This window comes from Barbatula barbatula (assembly GCF_947034865.1).
Source record: "Barbatula barbatula genome assembly, chromosome: 8".
NCBI lineage: Eukaryota > Metazoa > Chordata > Actinopteri > Cypriniformes > Nemacheilidae > Barbatula > Barbatula barbatula.
Window position 1 is genome coordinate 7,986,063 of NC_136771.1, and position 24,921 is coordinate 8,010,983.

At 44.2% G+C, this 24,921-nt stretch overlaps 1 protein-coding gene across 1 annotated transcript in view; it reads left to right on the forward strand.

Annotated features, from left to right (window-relative positions):
• Positions 1–24,921, forward strand: part of fbxo41 (F-box protein 41) — a 42,299-nt gene that overhangs the window by 5,051 nt on the left and 12,327 nt on the right. Inside the window, exons 2-3 of the mRNA XM_079462242.1 lie at positions 7,760–8,732; positions 23,699–23,906. Coding sequence (XP_079318368.1) covers positions 8,014–8,732; positions 23,699–23,906 — 927 coding nt within the window. The 5' untranslated portion in view covers positions 7,760–8,013. The remainder of the gene's footprint in view (positions 1–7,759; positions 8,733–23,698; positions 23,907–24,921) is intronic.

The window sequence follows — 24,921 nt, forward strand, 5'->3', positions numbered from 1 at the left end:
CGAATTATGTGGCTCAGTTTTTATCACAAATATTTAAACTAGCTTGCGATTTGAGTGAACAAAGATTTAGGAACACATACAAATAATTATTTTACATTTTCTGTATATTATAAAATCATTACAGATGTAGTGAAGCAGCGTTAAATTAGACGTGACAACTGTAGGGTCTTATAAAATATTCGAATAGCATTTTTAAATTTGGAATAGTTATTGCGGATCGAATATTTGAACATTCGTGCACATCCCTATTTAAAAGCCTCCCTGAAAACAGACGAAGTGAATTAGTTTGTTTTTCCTTGCAAAAAACACGGAAGTGCGAAAAATAAGGAAGCACTAAGCCTACTTGACGATTCACTTAAGCGGCCCAGTAGTTGTACAACAGGCGACATTTGTACAGAGTAGACTAGCCTATAGGCTACCTCGATGTTCCCTTTTTAAGTTACGCTTAAAAAGTGCTTTTAAATAACATCAATGATAATTTTCTGTTACAAACGATGAATTATTCAAAGTTTGCATGCTTTTATATCCACTGGCTGTTACGCCGTAGTTCTTTCTGCTGTTTTCTCTGGTTCTTATTCTTGTAATAATTTATTTTCCTTTTTTTGTGGAGGTAAGTGGTTGGGTGTGATTAACCGCCAAACTGCAAAATCTTTTTGCGTTTTCACCGCGGTTAGAACAAAAAATCATACCGTGTTAGCCCTATTGAAGCCACTTTTGGTCAAGTTTTTTTCATAAATGGCATAAATTCATAAACTCAAAATGAATGTGAATGTGTTGTGTCATATGGTAGTACCCTCAAAAATTGGATTTAATAAATATAGCTGCGGAAAAAAATGATAATTTCAAAATTACTTTTTAAAAATTATCTGTTTTTATTTACTATTTTTAGTTAAAATTATAATTTTTGTTTCATTCTGTGAACTACTAACAATATTTCTCCCAAATTTCTAATAAAAATATGGTTTCTATTTGCAGAAAATGAAGATAGAATGAATTCAGACCTAAAATCCTGCAGAGAAAACAAGTTCATATTCACTCTTAAGCAATAGAACCGGAATATTTGTACATGTAGAAAAGTTCAACAACATTTTTTTTGTGATAACCTGGATTTTAATCACAGTTTTCATGCATCTTTTCATGCTGTCAGTTTTTCACATTTGCTGTTGAATGACTTTGTCACTCCTGAGGTTTGATTTTGTTAAAAGACACTGCATGTAAGGCCATAAGGGCCATAATTGCCTCTCTTCACATAAAACATGACTTTCTGTTTTCTGCCACTAGGTCAATAAAAGCTTGACGCTCCCTAAGGCACAAACAAGGCAGGTAATACACACCAACAAACAGGGAACCACGATAAATAATACGGGGATACATGAGTCCAATGGGGGGAGCACAAGAGTCCAAACAAGGGGAAGACAGGGTAGGCCGTACTAGATAGCCAGCAGAAACGGACTGGATAACCGGCAGACACAGACTGGATAGCCGGCAGACACGGACTGGATTGTTGGCGGGATCTGTGGAGGGAATGGGATTCCAACGGCTTCGACCCTGAAGGGGAGTCCGGCATTCTCAACTCTGGAAGGGAGCCCGGCGGCCCCGACTCTGGAAGGGAGCCCGGCAGCCTTGACCCTGAAGGGGAACCTGCAGCTTCGACAACTGCCGCAACGATCCCTCTGTCTGCTGGGTCCTGATATGGTTGGATCATTGCGCTTGGGTCTCTATACCCGCAACACATCCCTGACATTGACAGTCAACATTTTTACAATATTCAACTTAAAAGAGTGCAGAAAGAGCAAAATGCAACAATGAGCTTTAGGAAAAATATACAATATAAAAAGGGTATGCAACACAATACAGAATACAATTGCATAAATATATAAATGCACATAAGATCCTAGGCACATTTGGTCCAATTTCGTCACACAATACTATAGCTATTTCTTGGTCTTCTGACAAAAGATTTTTGTAAGTTATCATCTCTACGTTCTGCAAAAATACAGAACATGCAAATCCCGAAAAAATTCAACAAATTAACTTCACAAATTTAAGGATGTACACATGCTACAAACGATATGTTTACAGAAAGTATAAAGTCCTGTAGATTATTCTAGGATGCACATGTGCTCCTATTGATATTATGATTGGTTGGTCATCAGTTCTGCTACTGAATGTTACTGAAGTTGACTTTTAGTAAAATACTAACCTGATATAACTAGGTTTCAGCGACAAGCCATGAGTGTGATGGTGTAAAAGTACACTGGAGATATCAACTGAATAATTTAACAGATTATTTAACATAATTATGTACACAGTATGCATGCATACAACATATGTATAAAAATACAGAGTAAACAGCTGATAACTGGATCTCAAGGGTTTATACAGGTGTTATGAAGTGCCGATCACAAAATAGGCCTATCTCAAACAACTTTCTCTCATTCTCGTAAATGCGTTACTGAATCGTGAGTGGGCGCCTCGTCAAAATTGAATAAATGGTGTGCATATGCGCATGAATCGCGTCATTTGCGCTTTGACTCAACAGCATTGCTGCTTATGCAGCAGTTTAAGTTAAGATATATGCTAGAATGTGCTTTAATATTGTACTCGCCCAAAAACAGGAGAGAAACCGTGTTAAACTGGAGAGAGAGTGAGAGGGTGTGTGCACTAAAACTAGCTTTTATTCTCCAGTTAATAATCCGTGGATCACATGCATTGCAGAGCAGTTTTACTTAAGATATACATGCGAATGTACTTTAATATTGTACTAATCCAGATAATGGAGAGCGAGAGCGTGCTGAATGCTAAAAGTATCTGATGAATAAACTTACAGAAAATCTGCAGGTCACGATGTGTTCCGTAGCATTTCAGCACCACTTCGCATTCTTCTCTTGAAGTTGCTACTGTATGTCCTTGTCTATAAAAACGTATCCACTTATCTTGTTCTCAGCTGATTCCAACAATCCTCCTGCATTCTTTGACTTATCCCCCGTCCTTCTCTCCTTGTTGCCCCTATAGTGATTCATCATTGCTGGCTGGCTTGTTTGTATCCATTTCTCTCTGTGCTTCACATTCTGAGCTCGTATCCGTGGCAACAATAGACCTCCATCTTGGTAGACATCAACAGCTCTCTGCTCATCAAGGTCAAAGCCAATCTCAGGAATGTTGATCGTGATGTAGCATCATAGCAGGCCCTCGTTCGTAACCTCTGAAAGCAGATGATTATAACTCAATCTTAAATGCCTGCATGCTGTTCAAGATGGCTTTATTTATGTTTTTGCTCCTTAGCCTCTTAATGCTTGCAAAGACGACCCTAATCAAAAGCCTTTTTTGTTATCCCATTACACATCTGAGACAAGAGAGTCTTCAAACCCTGTTAGTAATGAAAAGATTTTCTTTGTCTCGCTCAGCTTTGCATGAAGGAGGTTAGAGAGAGAGAGAGACAAACCCAGGCATTGCACCCCGAGGAAGAGCCTCTCGGCTGGGCTGAGGACCAAGCGACAGCGTGTACTTCCGTGTTTATTGTTTATTTAATTCAAGTTTTATTGTTTGAATGTCCGCCGGTTCCCGCCTCCTTCCTTCCCTTCTAACGAACTTTATTACAGACGATTTTCTTGAAAATTTGAGTCTTAAAAGGTGATGTAATCATGATGTTGGTAAATAAGTAAGCAGCTCCAGGGCAAAAGCTCAGGTTTGTGTTGTGTGGTAGAGAAATTTCACTAAGGTAACTGAACATGGTTTGATGACCAGTGACAGCAAATGTGCTCTGGACAATGACAAGGTTGTTTAAGCTGGTTTTTAATATTTGTTTTCTGTCCCTCAGTTTTTTTTTGCTTTGAGATAAAATTGTAGCCCTATACAGGAGTATGATGGTGAAACCCCATATGCAGCTTCTGTTGCTCATTTGCTTTTAGACCTCAATAGACTTGTTTAGACTTTCTTTTCATTTAATGAGATGCTTAAGAATATTTTTAAATAATTTTTTTAAGGCTTTGTGTTGTCAAACCGAGCACAGTTTGAAACATCATGGAGATCTCCTCATTCTAGAAAGACCACCTGAGATTACTGAGGAGCAGGAATTTTGATGGACATTGGATTTTGTCTTTGGATTTTCACCACATTAATATGGCCTTTTAGCTGATCCCTTTAGCTGTGTTGTCCAGTAATGGTGAGCCATCCATTAGCTAACTCAGTTTACTGACTTCGATCACTTGTATGTAAGTGATGTGGTTGAGTAAAAATGTTGAAAGTTCTTACCAAAAACAGCTTAAAGCTGGTCTCCACTGGTATAAACCGATTTAGTGCTGCCAAGATGGCCTCCCAACCTGCCCACACTGGTCTTGGACTGGTTTAGCTGGTTTCCCAACCTGATTTGCTGTTTTGTGCCTAAAACATTCTAAACCCATCAATCTTGACTAGGGATGCACCGATACCAGTATCGGTATCGGTCCCGATACCAAGCTCATGTACTCGTACTCGTAAAAATTCCCCGATACCTCACGTGACGTAATTGTCAGAACGTTCCACACAGTGCACACAGAGACACCTGCCGTAGCAGACACAATGTCATAGAGTGTTCACACCTAAATCGCTCTCTTCGTGTGTAGTTGGACGCTTGAACATTTTGAGTTTACTCGCTTTATTCGCGAGTGAAATTCACGTCATGGGAGGGGCTTCTGGCAGGCGGCTCCAGTCTTATGCGAAATGGCGGACACGGATTTTGTTGAGCAGGTAGCTGCGCATTATGTGCTATGGAAGGCTGAAGATAGACGTAGATTGTTCGGCGCCGTGTCTGGGTCCAGAGGCGCAGTCCTTCATTGTTGTTTCAGATTTCTGCCGCCGCTCGCTATGTCATAATCACGTCCCTACTAGAGCAAGCTCCTGATTTGTTAACGTGGCAAAAATTTTCGCATTCAGATTTTTTAACTCACGCGAATAACGCGAACGCTCAATTCACGCCGCCTCATTCGCGTGAATCGCACCGCAAGTAGGTCTATCGCGTCCATTGACTTAACATGTAAACCACTCTCTCTTAACGCTTCATTTGCGCTTAGCAGTGTGGAAATATTTCAAAATCATTGATGACGACCCATGCATGGCAATCTGCATGCTTATGTCCTCGGTTTTGCCCTTTGGAGGTTATTGGACACTGTGAATTTTGGCTTTGAAAATTTTTGATGAGCACATAAGATTGATTTATTTTTTCAAAATATGAGTTGAAGTTGTTAAAAATAAAGATGCTGATATGTTCCTAAGTCTCATTGTGTTGTTCTTAGAAAATTTCCACAAAAAAAAAAAACTAGCATCTGTGTCGGTATCGGTATCTGCGAGTACCAGGGAAAAAGTATCGGTATCGTACTCGATCCTTAAAAAGTGGTATCGATGCATCCCTAATCTTGAACTGAATACACTTTTTGCAGCATTTTGTTTTGAAATTTTATTTGATGATGGTATTGAATTGATGCATAAATTATACACTTCAGCTTTATGTGCACATGTTCTCATGGAGATGTGGGTTTGAGCTTGACCCGATCCCACACCCCTTCTTTCTTCCCTATTTTCTTGTCTGGTGCCTATTCACTATCGTGCAAGAATAAAGCCAAAAGCTTAAAATAAAATTTAACTATGTGAAACTACGTTTGTTTGAAATCTTTGCAAATTAATAAAAATAAAAAGCACATGTACATAAGTATTCACAGGTTTTGCCATGACACTCAAAATTGAGCTCAGGTGCATCCTGTTCCCACTGATCTTCCTTGAGATGTTTCCACAACTTGATTGGAACCCACCTGTGGTAAATTCAGTTGTTTGGACATGATTTGAAAAGGTCCCACAGTTAACAGTGCATGTCAGAGCACAAGCCATGAAGTCCAAGGAATTGTCTGTAGATCTTCAAGACAGGATTCTATCGAGGCACAGATCACAGATTCTGCAGCATTGAAGAACCCAATGAGCACAGTGAACTCCATCCTTCCTAGAGCTGGCCGCCCAGCTAAACTGAGCATAAGGGGGAGAAGGGCCTTAGTCAGGGAGGTGACCAAGAACCCGATGGTCACTCTGACAGAGCTCCAGTATGTCTCTGTGGAGAGAGGAGAACCTTCCAGAAGAACAACCATCCCTGCAGCACTCCACCAATCAGGCCTGTATGGCAGAGTGGCTAGACGGAAGCCCTTCCTCAGTGAAAGGCACACGACAGCCCGCCTGGGGTTTGCCAAAAGTAGTATTATACTCAAAAAGAGTTGAGGCTGTAATTGGTGTCAAATGTGCTTCAACAAAGTATTGAGCAAAGGCTGTGCATACTTATGTACATGTGCTTTTTTGTTTAAATTTTTTTATTAATTTGCAAAGATTTCAAACAAACTTCTTTCACGTTGTCATTATGGGGTATTGTCTGTAGAATTTTGAGGAAAGTAATGAATTGAATCCATTTTGGAGTAAGGCTGTAACATGACAAAATGTGCTGTGAATACTTTCCGTATGCACTGTATAAACATATGTACTGTCACAAAAAAAATCACTTGCTATACACTTGGCTGTCATGGTTACTCAAACTATTTTCGAAGTTAAATAAACTGCGCATTTCCTACGACAACATATGATTCGCTTTACACTCTTAGATTAATTTTGGGAATTACGCTAACGTAATCGCCAGATGACTGAATTACGCCTGACTGGCTTAGACTGGGACCTGGTCTGAAATCCATTCCGCTAACATGTGTGCAGTTCAGGTTCTCATCATTTTAGCTAAATGCTCGTTCTTATCTGCGGCATGCGCAGTACTGTGGGAATGATAAGACGGGAAATTGGAACAGTATGCAGGACATGGAGCATTAATGGGGATTAATTGAGTATTTATACTTGCGTTGATAAAGAGCCTAAGTATGAGCTGTATTATTGTGACATGTGAACCTGTGAAAAATAGTTGGTTCCTTCTTAGCTGTTTTGTTAAATCCCTGTTAAACTGTTCTGAACATTACAGGAAGTACTCACCTTGAATTGTGGCATATTGACAGAGGCAGTATAGCTAGATGGAGGCATGCATGACCTTTTGAAACATTTTCCCTTCCATTAGAGCACATGAGTGCACCCTCAGCAAATTCACCATTTGATACCATTCTATGCACCCTTGAGGATGAGATCGGAGATGTCAGTTGACCTATTTCTGTTTTACCTCTCTCTTACTGTAAATTAGCTAGACATTCTTCTATACTACATTTCTTCTTTTTTAATGATCATTTGGATGGACTTTATGGGTTTTAGCTTAAGAAGTCATGGGTCATTTTGCTATTCGATGTATGTAAGAGGTTAGGATCCAGATGCTCACCATACTTTGAAAAAGTCTTGGACGCTGTTCAGTTCGTCTGTGTATATAGCAGTCTCTTTTTTTAGGTCAAATCATTTTTGTGCTTCAGAAATGTACGGTTGACCCTAGTTATAAATTTTCCCTTTATTGGAACTTATCCAAAGACCTAATTCAGCTTTCTCTTTAGCAAACATGATATCAAAAAAAACAAAAGTTTTTCATTTGTGCAGCTTTGAGGAAGAGGTATTTATCTTTCACTCATCTGTACAGCAAATTGAAATACACAAATATAACTGATCTTATATTAGCCTTTTATATTTGTCAGACTGCAAGCAATGCATGGCTGTGCACTCTCATTGAATTTGCTGTATATTTAGCCATCAAAGCAATAATTCAACAAAATTATTTCTATTTGTTAATTGAATTGTGTTGTTCTGTTTCATTTCTTGCTTTTTCTAGGACAAAAGGTTGGGAAACCAAGGAAGACAAATTAGGTGAAGCGGTAGGAGACCTAACGGTGGTCAAGACATCATTGGAGAACTCATTCAAGGAGAATGCACGACGATCTCCTCTTCCTTCCTCAGCCGCTCGCAAACCCATTGTTTCTAAGATGAGTGGTCCAATGGGGTGCCTGGCCACTGTACCTGCCTGCTCTTGGCAGTGCTTGGTGGCGTGAGCAGAGTGCTCCATCCTGGCAGCGGCAGGAGCGTGGAATGGCCTCTTTGGACCTGCCATACCGTTGTCCTCGCTGTGGGGAACACAAGCGCTTCCGAAGTCTGTCCTCCCTGCGCGCCCATTTGGAGTACAACCACACCTACGAGACCCTCTACGTGCTATCCAAGTCCAACAGTGTGTGCAATGCCGCTGCACTGCTCCCCTTAGTGGCCGACGGAACCCTAACTGCTGAATCTCGTTTTCCATACCGCGAGCTTCCCTGCTCGGGCGAGGACCTTGGTCTCGCCCCTTCCTCTACCGCTTGCTACCTTCCCAATGTGGAGTTTCCCCTGGGCGAGATTTTGGTGAAGACAGCCATGAGCTCTGGCGATGGCTTGACCTCCACAGGGAACAACGCTGTCGCAGTGGCCGCTAACGTGGCCGCCAGCGCGGTGGAGGCAGCTTACGAGGAGGGCCTGGCTCGTTTGAAAGCCCGGGCGTTTGAGAGGCTTGAGCTAGATGAGAGGTTGGAGAAGCTGTCGGAGGAGGTGGAGCAAAAGATCGCCACGCGCGTTGGCCGTCTGCAGGCGGAGCTGGAGAGGAAAAGCTCGGAGCTGGAGAAGGCCAAGCTAGAGAGCGAGAGGCTCAGTCAGGAGAAACAAGACCTAGAAGACAAAGCCACCGAGCTTTTGCGGCAGGTGGATGTGTCCGTGGAGATGCTAGCCAGTCTGAAGCAGGATCTGGTTAGCAAGGAACAGGAGCTGTCACACAAACAACAGTAAGTTGTAAGATTTTAACATTAGAAAGCCGGTAATTTGATTGCCAAAAAACAAACAGTCACAGTTGTTCTGCACCTTTCAGAAATTGAGAGAATAAGTGGAAATGTGCTGACACACACAGTCACACAAGTATTATGAACTCCACACAGCTCTTACAGTTAAAACGTCAAATTTGGCTATAATGTATTTTCCCAAAGGTCGTATGCAGGTTGTAAGAGATGGAAAAATCCATTATGTTAATGAAAGGCCATCATAGCTGTGGTAGACCAAAATGTCTAAATCTCGTATAACAGGTCCAGAACATTTCTGAGCTCCAGACTGGTTTTCTAACTGTGCCTATATATGGTCAAAGACTTTGAAAACCAAGTTTTGTTCTCTCATTGCGTTGTGTGCAAGATTAACGTCTCGGTTACGTATGTAACCTCCGTTCCCTGATGGAGGGAACGAGACGTTGTGTCGACAGAATGGGGTTTGACTTGAGAACCTACCTTCTCTGACTGACTTGAACAGGCCAATGAAAATTGGCGAATGAAATTTGCATGCCGGACTCCGCCCCCGGATATCCGGGTATAAAAGGGAGCCGGCGTGCCGCATTCATTCACCTTTTGTGCTGAGGAGCCTGAGGATCTTGCCCCGACTGCTGCAGCGGGCGGCCAGCGTTGTGGCATGAAGGACACAACGTCTCGTTCCCTCCATCAGGGAACGGAGGTTACATACGTAACCGAGACGTTCCCTTTCTGTCGGTCTCTCGACGTTGTGTCGACAGAATGGGGTTCCTCGGAAAACGCCACAGCGCTGTGCCGCGTCACAATTCCTCGCGAAGCGACGTTGACTGGCCTGGGCGTGTCAAAACGTGGGCGCTAGCATGAATTGCAACCTTCCAGTGGAAGGGAAGGGGTCCAGAGCTTACCTACAAGATGGGAGCCCCTTCCTCCGGCCGTCACGGACGGCGGCCTAGTTCTCTTAACAGCGAGAAGCCGCCCGGCACCGTAAGGGCCACTGGGAAGCGTGATTCCCCCCTGAGGGAACGCGCTACGGAGACCACTTCCTACCGCAGGGAGGAGTTTAGTGGAGATTCACACACGGTCTCACCGGGTAGGGGAGAGCACGTGGGAGACATGCAGACACGAGATGGTGTCGCGAGCAGGTGAAGTACACCTGGGAGAGGTCATGGGCCATCGATTGAGAGCCATTCATGAGAAGACATCAGACGGAACCGCCCTGTGGGGGGGTTACTACGTGTGGAGCACTAGGCCTTGTTTGAGTCACTGCTAGAGCTCAGAAACAGGCCAAGGGAGGCAGGGCTGCTCCGCCGAGCCCGCCGCCGAGGAGTGCTTAGTGATGGATGGAATGCCTACTCTTCGCCCACGTGGGGGGAAGAGGGGAGGCTGGATAGCACCACGTCTCACCTGTGGAGGGGTGCTATCGCAGGCGTACGCCCACCGGCTGCCGGAACTTACCTGGCGGTGTCTCGTAAGACTCTGGCAAATACCGGTTCCACGCGGAGGCTGTAAAACCTCGCGAAGGTGCTGGGCGTAGCCCAACCCGCAGCTCTACATATGTCTGCCAGAGGGGCGCCCTGCGCCAGTGCCCACAAGGAGGCCACACCCCTGGTGGAGTGTGCCCTCACTGCAAGCGGGCACGGGAGATCCTGTGATCGGTAAGCCATAGTGATGGCGTCCACGATCCAGTGCGCCAACCTCTGTTTGGAGACAGCCCTCCCCTTGTGCTGACCTCCAAAACAGACAAAGAGCTGGTCAGAGCTCCTGAAGCTCTGCGTGCGGTCCAAGTAGAGGCGCAGCGCGCGTACTGGACACAACACGGAAGGGGTTGGGTCTTCCTCCCCAGAAGGGAGCGCCTGCAGGTTCACCACCTGGTCCCGGAAGGGAGTGGTGGGAACTTTGGGCACGTAGCCAGGCCGGGGTCTCAGGATAACGTGAGATTGACCAGGCCCGAACTCTAGGCAATCCGTGGCCACGGAAAATGCTTGTAGGTCCCCTACCCTCTTGATGGAAGCGAGCGCCACTAGGAGAGCCGTCTTCATCGAGAGATGAGAAAGAGCGGCATCTCCGAGGGGCTCGAAGGGGGGCCTCTGGAGGCCCGCCAGGACCACATTGAGGTCCCAAGAGGGAACGGAGCGTGGACGGGCTGGATTCAGCCTTCTCGCGCCCCTCAGGAACCTAATGACCAGGTCGTGCTGTCCCAGAGACTTCCCACTAACTGGTTCGTGATGAGCGGCAATTGCGGCTACATACACTTTCAGCGTGGAAGGGGAGAGATTGTTCTCGAGTCTCGACTGCAGGAAGGACAGCACGCTCCCGATCGAGCATATCCGTGGGTCTTCTCCACGAGAAGAACACCAGGACGAGAAGAGGCGCCACTTAAAAGCGTATAACCGCCTCGTGGCCGGGGCCCTAGCCTGAACAATGGTCTCTACCACCGCTGGGGGTAGACCACTCAGGATCTCCTCGTCCCGTCCAGGGGCCAGACATGGAGGTTCCAGAGGTCTGGTCTCGGATGCCACAACGTGCCCTTCCCCTGAGAAAGAAGGTCCTTCGTCAGGGGAATCGGCCAGGGGGGAGTTGTCGTCAGGAGCATTAGCTCCGAGAACCAAGTCCGGTTGGGCCAGTAAGGCGCAACTAGTAGCACTTGATGCTCCTCTTCCCTGACCTTGCACAGGACGTGTGCAATGAGGCTCACTGGGGGGAAGGCGTACTTCCGCTTGTCCCGCGGCCAGCTGTGCGCCAAAGCATCCGTGCCGAGGGGGGCCTCGGTCAGGGAGTACCAAAGCGGGCAATGGGTGGTGTCCAGGGAGGCGAACAGGTCCACCTATGCCTGCCCGAACTGCACCCAAATGAGCTGGACTGCGCGGGGGTGGAGCCGCCACTCTCCACGGGGCGTCGACTGACGAGAGAGCGCATCGGCTGTCTGGTTCAGGTCGCCCGGGATGTGAGTGGCTAACAGGGACTTCGTCACCTGCTGGCTCCACAGGAGGAGGCGTCGGGCGAGTTGCGATAGCTGCCGTGAACGAATACCACCCTGTCGGTTGATATACGCCACAGCAGTCGTGCTGTCCGACCGGACCAGCACGTGCTTGTCCTGCACGAGGGGAAGGAACCTCCTCAGTGCAAGCAGCACCGCCAACAACTCTAGGCGATTGATATGCCAGCGCAGGCGGGGGCCCGTCCAGAGACCCGACACTGCGTGCCCGTTGCACACAGCACCCCAACCCTGCAGGGAGGCGTCGGTCGTCACCACGACGCGCCTCGAAACCTGCCCAAGAGGGACCCCTGTCCGCAAAAAGGTCGTAGAAGACCATGGGGTTAGGGTGCGCCGGCAGAAGGGCGTGATCGGGACGCGCCTGCTGCCGGAGTGCCACGCACTCCAAGGAACTCTGCTCTGTAGCCAGTGCTGTAGCGGTCTCATGTGCATCAACCCGAGGGGGACCACCCCCGCCGAGGACGCCATGTGTCCCAGGAGCCTCTGAAAATGTTTCAGGGGGACCGCTGGCTGCTGCCTGAAGCTCTTCAGGCAGGTCAGCACCGACTGGGCACGCTCGGAAGAAAGACGTGCCAACATGGAGACAGAGTCGAGTTCCATACCGAGGAAAAGGATGCTCTGCACAGGGGAGAGCTTGCTCTTCTCTCGGTTGACCTGTAACCCCAAATGGTCTAGGTGCCGGAGCACCAGGTCCCTGTGTGCACACAACAGATCTCGCGAGTGCGCCAAGATGAGCCAGTCGTCGAAATAGTTGAGTATGCGCACCCCCTGCTCCCTGAGGGGAGTGAGGGCGGCCTCCACGACCTTCGTAAAGACTCGAGGAGACAGGGACAGACCAAATGGGAGGACGCGGTACTGATATGCCTGTCCCTCGAAAGCGAACCGTAGGAACGGCCGGTGACGAGGGAGGATGGACACATGGAAGTACGCGTCCTTCAGGTCGATCGCCATGAACCAATCCTGACGCCTGACGGACGTCAGAATGCGCTTCTGCGTTAGCATCCTGAACGGCAGCTTGTGTAGGTGCTTGTTCAGGGTACGCAGGTCCAAGATGGGGCGCAACCCGCCACTTTTCTTGGGGACAATGAAATACGGGCTGTAAAACCCGGAGTACATCTCGGCCAGAGGGACGAGCTCGACCGCCCCCTTCGCCAGAAGGGTAGCGACCTCGGCCCGAAGCACGGGAGCATCTACTCCCACTGATGTGAAGAGGATGCCCCGAAACTTGGGTGGGCGCTTGGCGAACTGAATCGCATAGCCGAGACGGATCGTTCGCTCTAGCCACCGTGCCGGTCTGGGAAGAGCCAACTAGGCTCCCAGGTACCGAGACAGGGGGACCAGAGGTTCGATCTGATTCATTGCCCCCGTGGGGGGTGGTTCGATGGCTGGCAGTACGGCTCCCTCGACGCGGGGGGGACCCCGGGGAGGAGAGCGGCTCTGCCGAGGTGCCTGTCGGGCGATATCGCGGCATACCGCACCGTCTGACTGAGGGTGCTGGTGGCCACTGAGAGTTATACCCAACCGTGTGTCTCGCCGAAACACAACGTGGGGTAGCCGAGCACCGTCCTGCGGAGGGTGAGAGCGGCTGTGAGAAAGACCCAGGGGGAGAGACAGCTCTTTTCGTGAGAATGTGGGCACCAGGCCCTGAAAAGGGCCCGGCTGGTGTTGCTGGGACGGGGCAGGCACCGTCCCAATCCGACCCTCCGGCGATGTAGTTGCCTGGGTCGGGCCCGGTGGACTCGATCTCCCTGGGTTCACCCCGTCAGGAACGCTTCTGCTTCCGCGGAGGTTGGTGATGGGATGGTGCTCTCCTCTTCGACGTCCTTCTCCGGGAGGCCGCCTGTGCAGGGGGCGCTGGGGCCGGAGTCTGAGTCGGAGAGGGGCGGGGCTGCTGGGAAGCAGACGCCGCGCGGGACCTCGACGGACGATAGGCGGCCGGGTCGCGGCGGGGCAGGATGTGTTTAATCGCCTCCGTCTGCTTCTTTACAGTCGAGAACTGCTGAGAGAAGTCCTCGACCGTATCACCAAACAGCCCACCCTGCGCGATGGGAGCGTCGAGAAAGCGAACCTTCTCAGCGTCCCGCATCTGCGCAAGGTTGAGCCAAAGGTGTCTCTCCTGGACCACCAGTGTGGACATCGTACGACCCAGGGCTCGCGCCGTCACCTTCGTCGCCCGGAGAGCGAGGTCAGTGGCAGTGCGGAGCTCCTGCATTAGCCCTGGGTCGGACTTTCCCTCGTGCAACTCCTTCAACGCCTTGGCCTGATGGACCTGCAGGATGGCCATGGCGTGAAGAGCCGAGGCAGCTTGACCCGCAGCGTTGTAAGCCTTCGACACCAGCGATGCCGAAAACTTACACGCCTTGGAAGGGAGCCTTGGTCGATCCCTCCAGGTGGCAGCTGTCTGCGGGCACAGGTGCACCGCGACTGCACGCTCCACCTGTGGGATGTCGACATAGCCCTTAGCTGCCCCGTCATCGAGGGAAGTCAGGGCGACCGAGCCAGTCTGACGTGCACGCGCCGAAAAGGGGGCGTTCCAAGTCCGACTGAGCTCCTCATGCACTTCCGGGAAGAATGGTACCGGCGCCGACCGTGGCTTAGAGTCACGGCCGGTCCCCAGATACCACGTGTCCAACCGCGAGCGTTGGGGAAGAGGCGGTGCGGTGCACTGCAGCCCAATACTCGCGGCGGCCCGGGAAAGCATGGCTGACATCTCGACGTCCGCTTCATCCTGAGCTCGACCCCCCGGGAGAGGAAGCTCCAAGGACTCGTCGGGGTCGGATGCCAGGAGGTCGCCCTCCGATGCTGCGAGCGACATCTCATCGTCGTCACGCCCCGTGTCCGAGTACGTGACGGAGGAACAAGGCGGCGTACCGCCTCTTCCGGGACGGTCAGACGAGCGAGGTGGGGCGTGAACGGTCCGCGAGCCGGTGGCTGACGGATTGAGGCTCACGGTGATCCCCAAATCACCCTCGGTGCTCGCCGAAGCGGACGGCAGGGCTGATGCCGCTGCTGCCGCAAAACGGGAAGCACTCGAGGTGGTGGCTGATTCTCGCAAGAACGCAGCCACCCGTGACCGCAAATGTCTGAATCACCATCCGCCCGCAGTGCGGGCAAGATGTATCCACAAATGCCGCCTCAGCGTGCTGGAGTCCCAGACACCTGAGGCAGACATCGTCTCCGTCCCCTTCCTCGATGAGTGCGCCGCACCCACGAGCACAGCGGGACATGCCGCGCTGTAGAATGTCTTAAGCCCTGAAAAGGGCTCGCTCTTTAGAGATACGCTTTGGCAGTTGCCGAGACGCCCAGGGGAAGTCACAGGAATCGGGACAGTCCGCTGCACCACGTCGTAAGACCAGCAACACGTAGAGATTGTCTGCAGAGTCGTCAGCATGAGATGCGAAGGCTCCGAAGAACAAAAGGTGAATGAATGCGGCACGCCGGCTCCCTTTTATACCCGGATATCCGGGGGCGGAGTCCGGCATGCAAATTTCATTCGCCAATTTTCATTGGCCTGTTCAAGTCAGTCAGAGAAGGTAGGTTCTCAAGTCAAACCCCATTCTGTCGACACAACGTCGAGAGACCGACAGAAAGGGAACTCTTGTGCACAGGTGGGCTGTTTAATAATATAAGATTTGTGCACTTGTGGGCTGCAATGGTGCACGTTTTTACTGATTCTGTCTAATCGGATGCAAATTTAACTCTACCCTATGGCCCATTTCCTCCAGTTGGCTTAGTGTTTCACTAGATACCTCTGTTTTTACAAGTTTATTAAGACGAGTCCATTCCAGATGCACATATTCAAGTGGGTTTTTCGCTATGGGCACACAAGGTACAAGGTAGACAAAAAGTAAGCAATGCATCATGCACTATATGGTATATGATGCAAATTCCAGTTTGTATAGTTATCTATTAACTCTTAACTGAGACGAACAAGGAGAAATCCTTACAACGCATTGTGACAACTTAGTCCTGTGTCAGCCACAGTAGTGCTTCGAAAGGGAGAGGGGAGGAGTCGAGTGAGCCGTTGGTTGCAATTCGCAAACTCACCACTAGATGCCGCTATATTTCATACACTGGACCTTTAAATGCAATGACAATCTGAGGTGAGTATAATGGTACCAATTCTTGACAATAAAAGCTTTTAAATGATAATGGTTGTCAGGATAAACTCGTAGTGAAAATAAAAGAAGTAAATCTGCACGACTGAAAAACATCCTATTGTTAACAGGTTAAATTCCTGCTCTAAGTGTTCACTATCAATCTCCCATTCAGATAAAATATTAAATTACTGTTCAATATACTGAACAAAGACGTGGGATAAAGAAGGGCGATTTAGCCAGTGGAGTGGTCTGAGTTTAGAGGGTAATATTGAGTGGGATATTCTCAGCAGGGCTTCATCTGAAATATAGACCTGTGATTGATTTGCAGCTGCTTGTGGATTAAAGTGTTATTGAGAATCCTGTCACGCACTGTTGGCAGGTACAGAGGCCTCGTTTCTTTCCTCTTTCACTGTCTCGGTTTTATCGTCTTTTTCCTCCTCTCTGTCACTCTGGTAATTTTTGCAACTCATACTGATCTCTGATCTGCTTCTGCAATGTGTGCAGGGTTTTGGATTAGTTGCTTTTTACCTTCTTGGTGATTCTTGCTTATTTTAATTACATTTTATATGCAATATCACATATTAACTTTGGTATTTACTTCATATATTTGTGTAGTGTTTGCTGTTCATCATAATTAAGCTGCATGATTATTGTAAGCAAAAAAGACCAGGGACCCGTTTCAGAAAGCAGGGTAAGTGCAAACTCAGTGTAAGTTAACCCCAGAAAATGGGATACTCTGGGTTTTCAGTTTCAGAACGCGAGGTATATCAAACCCGTGACCGCGGGGTAAGTCAAGTCCATTTCAGAAATCAAGGTATATTATACTTAGAGTGAGTAACCATAGTAACCTACTCTGTGAACCTAACCTGGTCGGCAACAGTTTTATTCCACTTACCCGAGGTTTGTTACAATCTCCGCCCCCTTTTAGAAGCGCGAGCGGTGTTGAAATTGCCTTCGCCGTTTGTTTTTTCATTCGTTTTCCTTAATCGCACAAGTTTGTAACACATACATTAAAAAGGCATGTCCGTTTATTCAGTACCCGTAGATGAGGAAGCTGCATTCATTCAGAGAGAGTTAAATTTACGTTGGGAGAGAATATATGGTGAAACCCCGTTTGGATGTTTTATCATATCCGGAGGATTCTTTATTTGAGCGATACAGTTTTTCTGTACAGTCCATTAAATATATTCATAATCTGCTTCATCCTTACATCACAAACCTCACTCGTCGGGGTCGCGCTCTTACATCTGAGCAGATTCTCTGTATGGCTTTACGTTTCTTTGCTAACGGAAGCTTTCTTTATAACACCGGGGATGCAGAACACGTTAGCAAGGCAACTGTATGTAGAGCAGTAAGAAAAGTACTCTGTCAAAGCACTTTTTATACATTTTTGTTAAGTTTCCTGTGAGAGCCATCAAAGAGGAGTTTCATAGGATTGCAGGTGAATGGTGAGTGTCTTTCTGAATTAGGCTGATCAAATAAATGTGGTCTTGCTGCCACCTCTAATAATTCAAATACCCTTTAGGATTTCCCATTGTGATTGGGTGCACATGTAACCGGTCTCAGTCGCCCCGTTCTGCGCGGGCTTCGAACAGATGTCGGTCCGAATGAGAGACGAGCGCTCTAACGAGGAGCCTAAAGACCATAGTCCCTATTGCGTCTGTCAGTCGAGCGTCTCTGTTGGTCGGGGAGTGAGGCTTACACACAGCACAGCTCTTCACTAGCTGGCCTTCGTTATACAGCTGGAGCAGGGTCAAGCATGGCCAGTTTTTTGTCTTCTATAGCCAGGTTCTCGGTTCTCATGTCCTCATAACTTTCAAGGCCAGTTTATTAAATATATCAAACATTTCCCAGTCAGGCATCCTACTGACAAGAGCATTTAAACTCACCGGACTGAATGATGTTTTTATATTTCATTTTCAGCTGCTGCCATGTTCTTTTTATTGCAGAAGGATTGCACCTACATGACAAAAATAGTAGGTATAAATGTTTATATATACAAATATATATCACAAATATATATTTATATATATATATATATATATATATATATATATATATAGATATATATATATCTATATATAGATATATATATAGATATATATATATAGATGTAGTGTCTCCAATTCGACTGGCGAGAAATAAACAGAGCGCTTTTTGTCACGTGGCGTTGCCATGGTGAATCGTGTTATCTTCGCTCAATTGATGATGGCTTTTTAAAGCCGCGATGAACGCGCGTAACCTAGAGTGAAGTTACTCAGAGTGGATTGAACTCATTGAAACCAGCTGTTCTGAAACAGAAAACTCAGAGTAGCGATTATCTGAGTAAATCAACTCCGAGTTCATATTTTAACTCAGTGTTGCTTGAACCTCCTTATTGAAACGGGTCCCAGATGTCATGTCTGTTGTTTCTGTTTTCCATAGGAAGCAAAAATACACGCATTACACTCCTGATTCTTGCTAAAGCTAATTTCACACTTCAGGATACTGTTATTCTTATTCTCATTGGAAGCTCATTTGTGTTACAATGTTCTATTCAGCTGTTTTATATATGAATATTCATAGAGTGGGTGCCCATTGCCTCCATTATTATGCAAATGTAAGGGTTTGTGGATTGTAATTCGATTTTCGTTTTGCAATCATAGTACCTTTATTTAGACTTCATAGTCTCCACCTTGTACACTGTGTATGTGTTATCCTGTGTTTTGTTCAAAATAGGGCTCACATATGCCTTCCCTTTTTTTGTCTGTATTTTGTCTTGAATGATCACCATAGCCACTACAGGGATCAACAATAACGATTTTCATAGTTTTGCAGTTTAATTTTCCCAACACAAAAAAACATTTTAGGATCATTTTATGTATAGTAATAATAATGTGAAATTGCCGTAGACATTTCTTATGTAATTGTTCAAACTTTCAGCTGTATGTGTTTTACCATTCTCCAAAAGCCCTTTTACACCCCTCTCATATCTTAGTGTATCTAATTGTCATTTGTACTCTGGGGACCATGTGTTATTTACAGCATTACATAACCTCTTTTGTTCAGTGAGCTGCTGGTTATCTTTCTGCTGCTATTTTAATGTGTACTTGAAATAAATGTCACCGTGATGAATATGAATGTTACATGTACATGTCAAAGGAAGGGGTTGTATTTCCACTCATCTTAATCCTATGATGATCCTTTGCATCTCCTGTCTAAATTGAAGCCCTATTGGGTTCAGATATATATCATTATATCTGATAATTAAAAATATACTGTATAATTAAACTAATACAAATCTATATATTTATATAAAAGGAGAAACAATGTATAATTGTGTGTAAATATATATATATATATATATATATATATATATATATATATATACACAGTGTACAAGGTGGAGACTATGAAGTCTAAATAAAGGTACTATGATTGCAAAAAGAAAATCGAATTACAAGCCATATATATATATATATATACACAATTATACATTGTTTCTCCTTTTGATCTTTTATAATTTCATTAAAGTAAAACTATTTGAAGGGGGGGAATATAACATCATTAATTTTTTTTGGGTCACATTTATTGGCACCTTTAGAAACGGAATAAAATTTCTCCCAAGTATATTTCCATTGGTATGTACATTTTATACCAATTAAGGGGCCCAAACCCCCTTAATCATTCATAATAATGGATACAACCAAAGTTCTGATGTGCAATATAGTTCAGTTGAACTACACAAAATATAAAACGATTTTAAGGAAATATTTTGTGAACCTACTTTTATACCAGAGGTCCTGGATATCTTGTTCAGATACATGCCATCATGTTTTATATCAAATAACAACAAATAAAGAAATTAAAACCTGACTTGCTCTGCTAGAAATATTATATATGGGGTCGTGGTTACATCTTCCATCAACACACTGGTTCAAAATAAACATCAAAATCAACAAAAAATGTGTCACTGAAAGCAAAATCAGGAACCTGCCATAGTCATCCCAGTTCCCTGATCTGAACACTATAGAAAATTAGTGGTGTATGAAGAAATGAACTCGGATGACTTGCCTTCTTTGCTCATTTACCAAGGGTGCCAATATAAGTGGGCACTGTAAATATATATATATATATATATATATATATATATATATATATATATATACATACTAGTATTTGCCCTTTACAGTGTTGAAAATACCTTTTTAAGTTCTCATATCATTTTAAGGAACGTGTATGCAATTCAAATTCAGTTTGTGAATGTTCCTTATGCAAGCAACACCCACAAGGAAGTTCTTTTTTAGCTTGAAAATCATGAATATTTGTAAATACTTCAGGCTTCAGATCACATGCAGGCACGGTATACAAGATGTCCATACTGTCTTATATCGTTTTATGTAGAATGCAGGATTCAGAAAAACCCATATTCCTATTCAACCATCTCATCACAATTTCTGTCTCATGCCAAGAATATCGCAGAATAGTCGTCGAATCCAGGTTGAATGGAATATTGTCCTTCAAACTAAATGAAATGGCTCATAAAATCACTATTATAACCATCGTGTACTGTTAGTTGTAGCTGTAAAGCAATAAGAAAGCTTTTTTGTTTAAAGACAAATCTGACAGCCATCGAGTAGTTGTTTCCATGGCAACCAGTACAGAAATTATTCTGTAGTCAGTGACAGATCAAGGTTTCTCTAAGCAGTGCTAAGCTGAAGGCTGTGAATACAGTACATCATATCTAATGCAGCTGTAATCTGTTGCTGTCAGATAAGTTCCATGTGAAAGTAACCAAGCACAGAAGTTATCATTATCACACTTTTTTTCAGGAAATCTCTCTGAACAGTGCAGTAGTTGTGATGGTCTGGGTTTTATGTTATGATTGCTGATCTTGTCTATAGAGTTTGTACATGTGTGTTTATTTGCAATAAGAAGCTATAGAAGAAAAACTGGTCTTACAGTTTTAGCCGTACCAGTGGTCTCCATGCATTCCAAAAAATACCTCTGGAATTTAGATATCAGCTTTCTGACCAGCTAAGTATGTTTCCCTGTGAAGATGCTTCAGTCAGCTCCAAAACTTTCTGTTTTGATGAGGGCAGACAGCAGGAGATTCATTAAAATATGTCAAGCTGTTTCATTTACTCAGTGCTTTTCTAGGTCTGTTTTCAAAAACAGTATCTATTGGATCTATTTTCATAAACAGGATATTGCCTAGTACTTAATTTGTAGATTTGGCCGGTATGATATGTTTTTTTTAATTAAATTTATTTTATATTATCAATATTATATTTATTTTTATTATAATTTCTTGTAATCATAATTATAAAGGGTTAATATTTCTTTAAATGTCACAAATCTTCTTTACATGTTTTTCTGATATCATAAAATTGTATTACAAACCAATATTATAACAACGTTATTTTGGTCCCCTCTCAATATATTAGTATATCAGTCATTAAATCCACTGAATCTTCAGTGTTTATAGAGAAAAAGAAATTGATTAAAAGAAAATAGTTTGACCCTGGAACTGAGGCTTTTCAAAGCTCCTTTTACACTGTCAGAGTAACACCGTGTCTACTCCGGACGTAAACCGACACAACAAAAGACATTAGAAACGCATTAGAACACATTATCATTTTAAATTATGTCCACACTGGATTCAGAGCGGCACAACCAGTGTAGACACGGTGTAGTAAAATTTTGTCGCAAAAATAGCACAACTGCTCATCTGCTATGTTCATTTAGCTCAGCAGGCTTCTTCTATCCTTATTTGGCCTCTTACATATAGGGCTGCTTGATTATGACACAAATCATATTTGCAATTATTTTGGCCAATATTGAGATCCCTATTATTTAACAGCTTTAAAACAACCTAGAAAATGAAAAAACTTTGCTTTTAAACTCTGAATTTGACTGAAAACTAAATGTAAAGAAATAGCAGTGTTGAACCACTGTAAAGGAAAGGTGTGCGCTTTGGATGTATAATCGTTTACCTCCATTATTTTGTTTTTGTAATTGATGAAGGCCAAAATTTAATATCAAGGAAGTCATCTGTTTTGCCCTAAAGGTACTTATAAAGATCCATGAAATTGTGTGATTTACATTTCAGTTTTAAAACAGGACGTTGTGACCAGAAATATTGATGGGTCATGATGTGCTACTTTTTATTGCTAGTCTGTTGTGGGTAGTATTAGGGGCCAGTTCTCCGTTGTTGGTTTTTTTGGACAGATAGTTTTGCAACCCTTGCATATAAAATAAGTCTTAAGCATCCCAGAGAAAAGCGAAAATATGGTTTTCTTTACATTCAATATTCAGAGTAGACTTGCGTACAGTACTTGTAGACATAAAAAAACTAAATCGTTCAGTACAATACATGTGAATTATAGTGTTGCTCTCCCTTGAGCAGCAAATCACATTAAAGCCAAATACACACTTAAAATAAATGACCAAAGAAATTAGGTGCCGGCCCTTTAATTACTGGAAAGACACTATTACAGTGAGATGTATGTGTGACAGAGTAAACACACACTGTCCTACCTTGTCCCCACATAGCCCTGCAATTCTCTCATTTATACTCTTTTCGTTATTTTGTCTTTTAGTAAATAGAAAAGTATTTTTGTTTATGTACATATGGACTAAATCTATAGTGTCCATTAAAGAAATTAAATGCTGAAGAGCCGCAGTATGACTTAGTTTCTAGTACTCATTTATTACATGCATACTTTTTTATGTAGCTCTTTAAATGAAAAATAATGATTATTCTTCATTCGTATAAGCATTAAGTTTGTCAAAATAAATTTGATGCCAGAGAAACGTAGCAGTAACAATACTTATGCGATGGACTCCATATCTTTGAATTACAGACTGCAGTCTGACATGATAATTTAATACCGTCTGATATGGATCACTGTTATTTATCATTTGAGATTACACAATTACATAAATGTCATTAAGACATGTCCCTGCTTTCAATTCTCGTGAATAATTACAATTTCCAAAACTTGTGCAGCAACTGTTTCTTTTCAAACTGCAGCCTATGTAGTTTTCAGGGGGACAAACACGAAGTAGCCAGGAAACGTAGAGGTTATGATGTCCACAGTGTTTATGTTTGCAGAGACATTTCCTACACAAAGATAACACTCGCTGTGCTTTCACTGGCTGTCCAGATGCTCCGGGAATTTGCAGAATGCTGGATGAGATAAACAAACATGAGAAAAGGGACAAATGGGAGGCGGAAGGGGATGAGTGTAAAGATTTTTGCAAATACAGTCCGAAATTTTCGTATGCGTGTTTCCGTATTTGGTGTTTGTTTGTATGGTGTCTTTGAATTGTCAAAACAGCTCTCAAAATGCTTGCTACGAATGCGAAAAACGCAGAAAATCAAACCCAGTCTGAATGTTTTTATGACGGACGAAAATATCCGAGGTAGTGTGTAAACGTGAGGTCATATTTAGTTTTTAACGTGTGAAAATTTCAGATGCAAATGTATTACTCCATGTGCAGTTACCTTTACAGTAGATGCCCATTTCCGATTTGATGAGTTGTGACAGGTTTTGCAGTAGCATGTGTTTCTTTTTTTGGGAAATGCCTTTGTTAATAGGGGTATGGATTCGGTAATGTACAGGAAACACTGGCAAATGGTTGCTGACAAACACCACTTTCCATTGGTGTACAATATGCTTTACATGGTTAAGAAACCAACTTTGACAACTTTAGTTTAGTGCCCTTTGGCATAGTAATTATTCCAGAGCAACCAGTTTGGTCAAAAAATGAAAACCCATTTCACATCCAGGTCAGGCTTAATTGTCTGATTAACTTATGCATTATTTCGTACCTAACTTAATTTAATTTCTGCCTTACGTGTTCACTTTCTTTCCACTCAGAGAGGTGTCCCAAATTGACCAGTTCCTGCAGGAAACAGCTGTGCGTGAAGCCAGTGCCAAAGTGCGTCTTCAGCAGTTCATCGAGGAGCTGTTGGACCGGGCTGACCGCGCTGAGAAACAGCTCCAGATCATCAGCAGCTGTACCACCACTCCTAATGGCAGCTTGGGACACTGCAGCCTGCAGGGATCCAAACATAATGGACGGCAGGTACAGCCACAAAGACAAAAACCTAGACTTTATTTCAAAATGAGAGTTAAAGTACAGGTAACTGAATTGCACAGAGCGAACACAATCTATGTTGTTGTGTTTCCGATGTTGCTACCGCCTCGCAAATTAGGAAAAACTGTCCAGCTCCAATGAAAGCACTTTGAGAATTAAACTTCCTATATTTAAAGATTCCATTGCAACATCTAGTTTGTTTATCAGTTTTTATGTAAAGTAATACTGCTATTCCAATTAGTAGAAACTGACAAATACTCTTTCAACTGAGTTGCATCCCATGGTCTTTCCTGTAGACAAATTAAATGACAGAAAGAAAGTGCCTTAAAGGAACAGTTCACCCAGAAAGGAAAATTTTCTGTTGAGATCAAAAGAAGATATTTTGTAGAATGTAGCATTACCATTGTAATGTTTCCGACTATAGTCAATGGTGGCCAAGAACTGTTTGGTTACAAGCATTCTTTTAAATATCTTTCTCTGTGTTCATCAGAACAAAGACATTTATACAGGGGTGGAACAACTCGAGGCTTAGTAAATGATGACGGAATTAAGATTTTTGGGTGGACTTTCCCTTCAAGTCTTCCGAATGGTTTCAAACATCCGATATCTAGATATTGGAAATTGCCTGTGCTGCTGTCACTGTGAACTGAATAATGCAGCCTGCCGCCGTTTCCATAATAAGAGTTTTAAAGGGGACTATAAAGCGATCTCGAATTCTTGTAAAGATTCCATAATTACTCACAATATTTAGAGGGGCTTAGCTAGAACTGTAGGGGGGCTTTAGTACCCTTAAAAAAGGCCAAGCCACGCCAATGGGATCTATCTAGGCTGAAAGCGAGGTTCTACGTTCTCCCATGTATCTCTATTAATTCCATAATGCTCTTTTTAGACAGCTCTGGGTTTTTACCTTTGATTCTGTCAGTCACCTGCTGATGTTTGGATGTCTCTGATTTGTTAAGTGAGCATCATGGTTAGAATATTTATTTATGTAGACACTCACGCT